At 63.5% G+C, this 9,432-nt stretch overlaps 1 protein-coding gene across 4 annotated transcripts; it reads left to right on the top strand.

Moving 5' to 3' along the window:
* Positions 1 to 4,669: 4,669 nt before the first annotated feature.
* Positions 4,670 to 9,364, top strand: CYB561 (cytochrome b561). Of its 4 annotated transcripts, none has more exons than XM_066981502.1 (7): positions 4,670 to 4,815; positions 5,823 to 5,977; positions 7,001 to 7,208; positions 7,460 to 7,558; positions 7,641 to 7,744; positions 7,830 to 7,987; positions 8,683 to 9,364. In XM_066981502.1, exons 3-7 carry the CDS (start codon positions 7,007 to 7,009, stop codon positions 8,876 to 8,878), a joined length of 759 nt encoding a protein of 252 aa, XP_066837603.1. In that variant the 5' UTR covers positions 4,670 to 4,815; positions 5,823 to 5,977; positions 7,001 to 7,006; the 3' UTR covers positions 8,879 to 9,364. The 4 variants fall into 4 exon arrangements, with proteins under 4 accessions (XP_066837603.1, XP_066837602.1, XP_047902443.1 ...); XM_066981501.1 differs by having other exon boundaries at positions 4,705 to 4,815; positions 5,808 to 5,977; XM_048046486.2 differs by lacking the exons at positions 4,670 to 4,815; positions 5,823 to 5,977 and adding an exon at positions 6,751 to 6,891 and having other exon boundaries at positions 7,001 to 7,202.
* Positions 9,365 to 9,432: the final 68 nt, after the last annotated feature.

Raw genomic sequence — 9,432 nt, 5'->3', positions numbered from 1 at the left:
CAAGACCCCAGAGGTTAGCCCCTGGGGAGTTTCCTGGCTGCAGTGCAGGAGATGAGACCAGTGCAGGGCACGTGGCCAGGAGCACCAGAGGGGAGAAGTGAGAGCCAGAAATCATCCCTTGTCCTCCATCACTTACCCCTTGTCCTCCATCACTTATCCTTTGTCCTCCATCACTTATCCCTTGTCCTCCATCCCTCATCCCATGTCCTCCATCCCCCATCCCTCACCTTCCGCCCACCCTTTCTCTCCAGCCGCTGCAGGGTGATGGAAGAGCCCAGCATGTTCTCTCCACAACCGTGCATCAACCCCCAAATATATGGCAAGGTCCACACTTTTCCTTTTATTTATTTATTTTTTATTTTCCCTTCCTTAATAACAGAAAACAATCCCAGCCCCAAGGCGAGCGAGCGTGACTGCTGTGGGTGCATTAATCATCTGCTGCACGTCCAGCGCAGGTTATCGCTGGTGTTTATCCAAGCAGCTATTAAAATGGCCATAAATGAGCCTTCAGCCTCTTCGGAAAGTGATGAAGTGTTTGCACTTGCTGCGCCGATCTTATCGCCAGCTGTCCTCAGCTGAGCTCTGTTCCCAGCAAGGAGGAGAAGGCGGATTAATTGGTGCCAGGAGAAAAACAGGGAGCTGTGCCCTTTGCCAGCTGGGCTGCTCCAATCCCTGCTTTGGGGGAACCCGACTGGGGTGGGTTTGTCCCAACGGGAATCACCCCTTGTCCAGCCTTTGCAGGATCCCAGGCAACTGGGACCAACCTTGGGGCAACTGGGACCAAGCTGGGGCAACTGGGACCAAGCCTGGGGCAACTGGAACCAACCCTGGGGAAACCGAGGCCCCGGGTGCTGCCTTTGGCACAGGGACGGGGCCAGATCCGGCCGTGCTGGGGGTGCTGCAGTCCCCTAAAAACCAAATCCCTGCTGGGGGAATCAGCCAGGGGTGTGCAAAGAGGTCATCCCTCGGGGCCCTAAGCTGCACCCAACAGCCCCACTGGCAGCCACAGAGCCTTCAAGCAGAGCTTTTTTTCCTTGCATTTGGCAGAAAATTGTAATTTTGACCCGGGTTTGGGGTTTTGCTGGGGAACTGCTGCGGTTGGGGTGTTGGGCAGCTCAGTTCCCCCAGGGAGCCCAGGGTGGGTCTGGGAGCATTGTCCCCCACCCCCAATGAGTCCGACTTTGCCAGCTGGGCTCTTGAAACACTCCTCTGGGGAGGCATCCTGCAAATTAGCATTTCTTAGCGATAAAAACTTCATTTAGGGGGAGAAAGGAAAAAAACACACAAGTGATGGGTTAGATCAGCAGAATGGTAATTTGATAAGCTCAGGCAGAGGCAGGGGAAGGGGCCAGCAGCTGGGGAAGGGCAGGAACTGCTGGTTTTATGAAGGATTACCGATTTAGTGGGCTCCTATCGGTCTGTGGGTGCTCAGCATCCCCAGCATGTGCCAGGACCCCCAGAAAAAAAAAAGCAGAGAAGCCCCAGGAGAGCCGGGGGTGTTACGCAGCGGGGACAGCTGGGAACGGCCACCACCAGCACCGGCTCTGCTCCCAGCATCACGGGGAGGATTTCATTACCACCAGCCACAGGCAGATTTAATAAACCCATTATGTCCCCAGCAACATCGCTAATTAAAGAGCTGGTTACAAATCGCTGGCTAGCCCTGGGGAGAGGAGCGTGCCTGCTGTGGTGGCAGGGTCTGGGGTGTCCCCACATCGGCCACCGCCGCATCCCCTTGTGCTCAGCAGGTTCAGGGGCCCGTTGGCAAACATTTGGAAATATCCTAAAAGAAGACCCCCCAAGCTCATCCCCTTGGAGGGTTTTCTGAGGGTCTCAGCCCAGCCACGGAGGGGAAATCCTCCCTCTGCTCTGACCCCAAACGCGGCTGACCCCTGCCATGGTGTGCAGCCCAGCGGCTAAAGGTTTGCAGTTTATGGCAGGTTTTATGGCTTAGATTAGCTCTGGTAAACCATTTACCAAACAATTTACCAAAGGTCTTGGGAGTTCGGGGAGGATCCTGCCAGCTGGAGGCAAGTCAGGACTATGCCCAGCTACAAAACGGGCACGAGGCAAGACCCAGGGAGATGCAGACCCGTTACGTTACCCTGGCCCAGCCCCTGGAAAAGTTGTGGAGAAAATTGTCCTGGGGGATAGTGGGAGGCATTTAGAGCACAAAGCTCTTGGGAGGCATAGACAGGGAAGGGCAAAGCCTGCCTTGGCGATTTTATCTCTGTCCATGACAAAGTCACCCCCGTGGTGGATGGAGGGCAGTTGGTGGGTGCGATGGGGCTGGATTTTGGTAAGGTTTTGGTACCGTCCCTCACAGCATCCTTCTGGACACATGGCCCCACTGTGAGACAGGGGGGTGAGGAGCTGGCCAGGCAGTGGGGCCCAAGGGGGGACCTGGGTGCCCTGGCACCCAAGGGGACAAACCCCGTGTTGGGGTGCAGGAAGCCCCGGCCTGTCAGAAGAGGGGATTCTCCCGCTATGTTTACTGCTGGTGCGGCCTCACCTTGAATATTGTCTCCAGCTCAGGCTTCCACAATTCAAAAAGGGTGTGAAGGGCCTTGAGAGGGCCCAGAGGAGGGCAACAAAGCTGGTGTGAGGGCCCTGCAAGTCCTGCAAGGAGGGGCTGAGGATGCTTGGGCTGTCCGGCCTGGGGAAAAGGGGGCTGCGAGGTGCCCTCGCTGCTCCCTGGGGAGGGAAATGGGGGGCAGGTGTTGGTCTCTGCCCGCTTGTCACCGGTCTCTGCCCCTTTGTCACCGGTCTCTGCCCCCTTGTCACTGTTCTCTGCCCCATCACTGGTCTCTGCCCCCTTGTCACCAATCTCCGCTCCCTTGTAACCAGTCTTCGCTCCCTCGGCACCGATAACAGGACACGTGGGAACGGCACGAGGCTGCACCAGGGAGGGTCAGACCAGAGTTTAGGAAAAATATCTACACCGTGAGGGTGGTGAGACACGGACACAGGCTTCCTAGCAAGGTGGTTGGTGCCCTGTGCCTGGCAGTGTTCAAGATAACGCCCGTAATAATGGGCCCTGGCTGTTGGTTTGCCCTGAAGTGGGCATCAGTAGGACCCGGTGATGTTTATAGGGCCCTTCCAGCTGACTCGGTTGATTCTATCGGCAGGAATTTGGCTGTGATAGCGCCTGGTCTCAGGTCGCAGCAGCTCCCCGGCTGCATTTCTGCAGGGATGAGGGTTTGGGGCTCCTGCACCTGGGGCTCTGCTGTGCTGCAGGGACCGGACTTGGCTCTCGGGGTGCTGGGTTTCCACCAGGGACGGGGATTTCGCTTGGTGGTGATGGGGGCTGGCACCGCCCCAGGTGGATGAGTGCCCAATGCTAGGGGGAGGCTGCTGTGGAGCTGGGGGGCTCTGGGGAGGGGTCTTTGCAGGCCGGGTGGGTAGGAGCAGCCCTGCGGGAGCCCCCAGACCCTTTCTGAGGGAAGGGGCTTGTGTGGGACAGCCCTGTCCCTGAGCTGCAGGGCCGGGTCCCACCGGCTGCTCCAGGACCCGGCATGCCCCAGGTAGGTGCTCCAGCTCCCAGGGGTGCTCCAGCTCCCAGGGGTGCTCCAGGGGGGTGCTCCAGGGCCCAGGGTGCTCTGGCTCCCGAGGTGCTCTGGGTCCCACCAGCTACTGCAGGGCCCAGGGTGCTCTGGCTCCCATGGGTGTTCCACGTCTTGAGGTGCTCCAGGGTGCTCCAGATCTGAGGGTGCTGCAGGGTGCTCCATGTCCTAGGGCTGCGCCATGCCCCCGGGGTGCTCCAGCTCCCAGGGGTGCTCCAGGTCTCAGCAGCGGCTCCAGGTCCCAGGGCGCTGCGCACCGCGGGCTCCTGGTGACACCTAGTGGCACCGTGTGACACGCGCACACCCCGCACAAAAATGGGGCTGGGGGGAGTTTTGGGATGCCCCCCCCCCACCCCACTGCCTCTCCCCTCCCAGGGCTTTTCTCTCCCGGGGGTGTCCCAGGGGGACCGCAGGATGCGGCCACTTGTGCCCGAGGGGCTCCCGGGGGAGCGGGGAGGGGGGGGTCGGGGACACGTCCCCCCCCCCAGCCATCACCCAAAGCCCTGCCGAGGGCCCCACACAAGCCCTTAAACATCCCCCTGATGCTGCTGCTGTGGGTGCAAGCGATGAGCGGGAGTTAATTACATCAAGCCCCTCGTTAGTGCTGCTCGAATTATTAAGCATTGGAACGGGCTGCCCAGGGAGGTGGTGGAGTCACCATCCCTGGAGGTCTTTAAAAGACGTTTAGATGTAGAGCTTAGGGATATGGTTTAGTGGAGTACTTAGTGTTAGGTCGGAGGTTGGACTCGATGATCTTGAGGTCTCTTCCAACCTAGAGAAATCTGTGAATCTGTGAATCTGTAAAAAAACGACGGTCGTAAAGCTGGGGTGGGGGCCTGGGCTGGGTGGGGGCTGACGCCAGGTTGTTGGGGGGGGGGGATCCCAGAATTTTTGGGGGGGTCATTTGGGGGCTCCCCAGGGGTGGCTGCATCACCTGAGGAGCAATGGGGGGGGGAACAGGCCCTGGCACAGCTCGCGGAGGGGGTGGGCACGCAGCCACCACACACCCTGGCTCTGACTCAGAGCCTTGGGGACCGTCCCCGCCATTTTGCAGCCCCCCCCCAACCCCCCAGTTCCTGCAGCCTCCCCAGCCCGCCGGCGGTGCCACGGCACCCTCCTTCTGCAGCCATGCTGGGGGGGGGCAGCCCCCCCTCGCCTTGCCATCGCTCCGTTGCCTTGCCAACGCGGTGCTGGCCTTGTCCCTCGCTCAGCCGCTGTCACCGCTGGGCCTGGCAGCATCCGGCACCTGCAGGTAGGGCTTGGGGGGGGGGGGGGGGGCACAGGGGTGGGGGCTGTGCCGTGGAGATTGGGTGTCTCCCCCCCCCAAAAAAAAAAAAAACCTTCCCCAAAGCATCACTCATCCCTCCCCTGCATGAAACTGTTGTGGGGACCCCGCCCCAAACAGGGATTTTGGGGGGACCTCAGCCAGAGGCAACAGTGAGGGGCTGCTGGGCTGTGTGATGTCTCCCCCCCCCCCCAGTACGACATGGGGGGGGTTAAGCAAAGACACCCCCCCCCCCGAATAAGGGGGCTTTGGGGGAGGATTGGGGGCTGCCCTGGGTGGCTGCAAGGGGACCCTGTGGCACGGGGACAGGCAGGTCCCCATCGCAGGGGGGAGGACACAGGGAGGGGGCAGCATTTTTTGGGGGGGGGTTACCTGCCGTGCCACTGACCTGTTGCTTCGGCGGGGGGGGAGGTCAGGGGTGGTGTCTGCTCACCTCTGGCTCTGCTGATGCTCGGGGTTGTTTTGGGGGCTGAGGACAGGTCATTTTGGGGGCTAAGGGGCCGCTGCTGGTCCCTGGGTGGCTGGGGACGGGGCTGTCCCCTTGCAGCACGCCAGCAGCACCCCGATGTTCGAAGCTGGCGCTCGAGGCTGCGCCCTGGGACGTGGGTGCTCTTCCGCCAGCCTCGAGGCCAAACGGGGCAGGACGGGGCCCCAAGGGTGCCACCGGCAGCGGTGGGGATTTTGGGGTCCCACTGTGTGACAGGGAGGGGGCCCTGCCTCCTGTGGTCCCCCCACCCTGCCCTGCTCCCTGGCGCGTCCCCCAGAGCCTCGGTGGCCCCGGGCGCTGGGGCTGGACGCGGGCAGGCGACATTTGCAGTGAAACCTAATGGGATAAACCAATTCCCCTAACCCACTTAGCCGGCTGATCCAATAAAGGTGGCTGGGAATAAAGTGTGTGCGTTGTCTTAATGCATCCCCGTCCCCCCCCCCGTCCCCCCCTGCGCCCCCGGTCCTGGCAGTGCTCTGTGTCGCAGCCCGGCCCCCAGAGGCAGTGGCAGCGGGGACGGGGACAGAGGTGGCCCTGGGGCTGCGACTTGGTGGCCCCCACGGACGGGCAGCAGGAGCGGTGGCCGTGCTGGTGGAAGCGGCTCAGATCCCCGTGGGATAACCCAAGACAAAGAGGGTGCAGGTGGGTCATGGGGGCCTGGGGGGGGGGCAGATCTGTGGTGTCCACTGACACTGGGGCTTGCTCAGCCTCCTGTCCCCAAGGGCCGCCGCTTTGGGGGCCTGTGGGGCCCTGAGCAGCATCGCTGGTCCCTGTGCTGCTTTTCTGTAATAGGGGTTTGGGAGGGTGCTGTGATGGGGATGGAGGGTGGGGAGATGGGGGAAGGATGGGGATGGGGAGATGGGGATGGGGGGGAGGATGGGGATGGAGGGATGGGGGGGAAGGACGGGGATGGGGAGATGGGGGGATGGGGAGATGGGGAGATGGGGGGGAGATAGGGGGAAGGATGGGGATGGGAAGATGGGGATGGGGGAAAAGGATGGGGATGGAGAGATAAGGGGAATGATGGAGATGGGGGGATAGATGGGGAGATGGGGAGATGGGGATGGGGGGGGGAAGGATGGTGGGAGGGATGGGGAGATGGGGGAAGGATGGGGATGGGGATGGGGATGGGGGGGAGGATGTGATGGGGATGGGGAGATGGGGGGAAGGATGGGGATATAAGATGGGGTTATAGAGGGGGATGGAGGGATGGGATGGGGGTGAGGGGGATGGGGATGTAGGGGTGGGGATGGGATGGGAGGGACAGTGCAGTTGGGTGGCTGGGGCAGGAGAAAGGGGGGGCAGAACAGATGGGGCATGAGCACAGGGACGCTGGGGGCAGGAGCAGCTGTGCAGGGCCGGGGGGGCTGGGGCAGAAGCAGGGCTGGGAGCACAGGGAGGGGACAGGAGAGCAGGGACAGGGTCTGAAGGCCGGGAGGGCAGCAGGAGGGGACAGGAGCCAGCAGCTCAGGGCCGGGCGTGCCGCGGCAGCCGGGAGCCACCCCCGGGCGCAGGTGACGCAGCGGCACCAGGAAGCGTCGGGGGCCCCGTGGCAGGTGAGGGCCGGGTGGGTGCTGCTGCTGCGGGGTGGGCACCACAGCCACCAGGGTGGGCACCGCGGCCACCGGCCCGTGGCTTCGCTGCCTTCCCTCTCTGTCCCCACAGGCCGGCATGGACGGGGCTCCGCCGTCCGCCAGCCCCGCCGGGCTCTCGGCATACGTGGCCGTGTCGCAGCTGCTGGGCCTGACGCTGCTGGCGGCCACGGGAGCGTGGCTGGGCCGCTACCGGGGTGGTGTGGCCTGGCAGGGCCAGCTGCAGTTCAACGTCCACCCGCTCTGCATGGTGCTGGGCATGGTTTTCCTCCAAGGTGATGGTGAGCGGGGGCCGCGGGGAGGGCGCTCGGCCATCCCCATCCTCCGGCAGCCTTCAAAGCCCCCTGAGGTGCAGCCCCCCCCCACAGGGATGGGGGGTGAAGGGGGCAGAGTGGTGGTAAATGAAGTTGGGGAGACGCTCTGGCCAGCCCCACACCCGTGTGCAGCACCCCAGGGAGATGGGGGGTGTCCCAGCGAGGTTGGGGGGACCCCCAGGTGCTGCCCCAGCACTCACCCACCCTCTCCCCATCAGCTCTTCTGGTCTACCGGGTGTTCAGGAACGAAGCCAAGCGCTCCACCAAGACGCTGCACACTCTGCTCCACGGCCTGGCGCTGGTGATCGCCCTCGTGGGTGGGTGCTGGGGCTGGGGGTGATTGGGGGGGGGGGGGGGGGCGGATCTGGCCCCGGCGGTGTAACGGGCTCCTTTCCGCAGGCATTGTCGCGGTCTTCGAGTCCCACCGCGCCAAGGGCATCGCCGACATGTACAGCCTGCACAGCTGGTGCGGGATGGCCGCCTTCGTGCTCTACCTTGTGCAGGTGAGGGATGGGGAGCCCCAGCACCCCTGGGGGGGGGGACAGGGACAGGGCCCCCAGCACCCCCTGACACCCCTGCACCCCGTAGTGGCTCCTGGGGTGCGGTTTTTTCCTGGCCCCCGGCGCGTCCTTCTCGCTGCGCAGCCGCTACAAGCCCCAGCACATCTTCTTCGGCATCGCCCTCTTTGCCCTCTCCATCGCCACCTGCTTGCTGGGCATCACCGAGATGCTGCTCTTCAACATCAGGTGGGTGAACGACTTGTGGTGGGGGGGGGGTGTTAATAGCCCCCAGCCCCCCCCCAAAATGCTGCTCCAGCCCCAGCCCCGCAGGGCAGGGCCTGGCCCCTGCCCGGGCTGAGGTTCTGTGGCTCTGATCCCCCCCGAGGGTTTCAGTTCTGCTGCTGCTGAGTCACTTCCAGATGATGCTGAACGGGGGCCGCATACTGCTCAGCTTCTTCTTTGCTCCTGGTGGGGAACGCAGCAAGCGCTGCCGCCTCTCTGCTGCCAGGTGTTTGCAGAACCCCCTGGGAAGCTTGGTTGGAGGACACGGGGATGTCCCTGTCCCCTGAAAGCCCACTGCCCATCGGGCTGCAGGCTGGGGTCCCCCCTTGCCCCAGCACTGTGGGGACACGGCCACGGGGCGCCCCCCAGGAGCCCCCTCCCTGTGGCCGGGGGAGCTCAGCTGGTGGGGGGGCTCTGGGCTGCCCATGGCCGGGTCCGTAGGACTGTGCCCCCCCTTCTTGCTATCACCCAAAGCAAGCAGCAGCCTCACTCCTTGCTCAGATTTGGGGGCAGGGGACATTTCCCGGTGCCCGTGCTCAGCTTTGGGGCCACCCCACCTTCCTCCAGGAGGACGAGGATGAGGACGGAAGGGCTCCCAGCCAGGGCAGGGCCAGGCCACCCACGCCCCAAGGCTTGAGCATCCCTCTCCATGCCCACAGGGACTCCTACAGCCAATTCGTGCCCGAGGGTGTCCTGGCCAACACCGTGGGGCTGCTGCTGGTGGCCTTCGGGCTGGTGGTGGGCTACGTGCTGACGCGGGACGAGTGGAAGCGCCCGCCGCTGGCCGAGGAGCTGGCCCTCTCCATGGACTTCAAGACCCTCACAGAGGGCGAGAGCCCCGGCGGCAGCCAGTGACAGCCCCGGCTTCCCCCGTCCCCAGCAGGGGTGGGTGTCGGATGTCCCTGCGCCCCCCCCCATCTTCGTGCCCGGTGCCGGTGAGCAGAGCCTTTGCTCGGGGCTCCGTGCAGCTCCCGGGGACCCCCCCCGTGCACCCCGAGCATCCCCTGACCCGCGTGGGGACGGAGGTGCCGCTGCACACGGGGTCCCCAGGCTCTGCCCTGGTGACCTCAGGCTCACAGCCTGCATTTCCCTGCCGTGAAGCTCCATAGCCCAAAACCCATCCCCATTTCTTTACGCCAAACGGATCGGACGGTGCCGATCACGAAGATTTTCTACTTGTTTTCAGCCCGCACCCCTCCAGCGTGGCCACGTGCCGGGGCTGAGGCCACCAAAGGTTCCCAGAGCAACGTCGGTGCAACTTTAATGGGTTTGTGTTCCCTTCCTGTGCAATGTGTTGTCTGCAGAGTGGATGCTCCTGACCTAATAAATATTTGCAGCTAACCCTGCCCGGCTCCCATCTGTGCTCATCATTTCGGGTACCTGGGGTGTTGGATCAGCCCCTCTGCCCC

Source organism: Anser cygnoides, chromosome 22, assembly GCF_040182565.1.
Source record: "Anser cygnoides isolate HZ-2024a breed goose chromosome 22, Taihu_goose_T2T_genome, whole genome shotgun sequence".
In the NCBI taxonomy this organism is placed as follows: Eukaryota; Metazoa; Chordata; class Aves; order Anseriformes; family Anatidae; genus Anser; species Anser cygnoides.
Note: the sequence above shows the minus strand (reverse complement) of the source record. Positions and strands in the feature narration are given on the sequence as shown.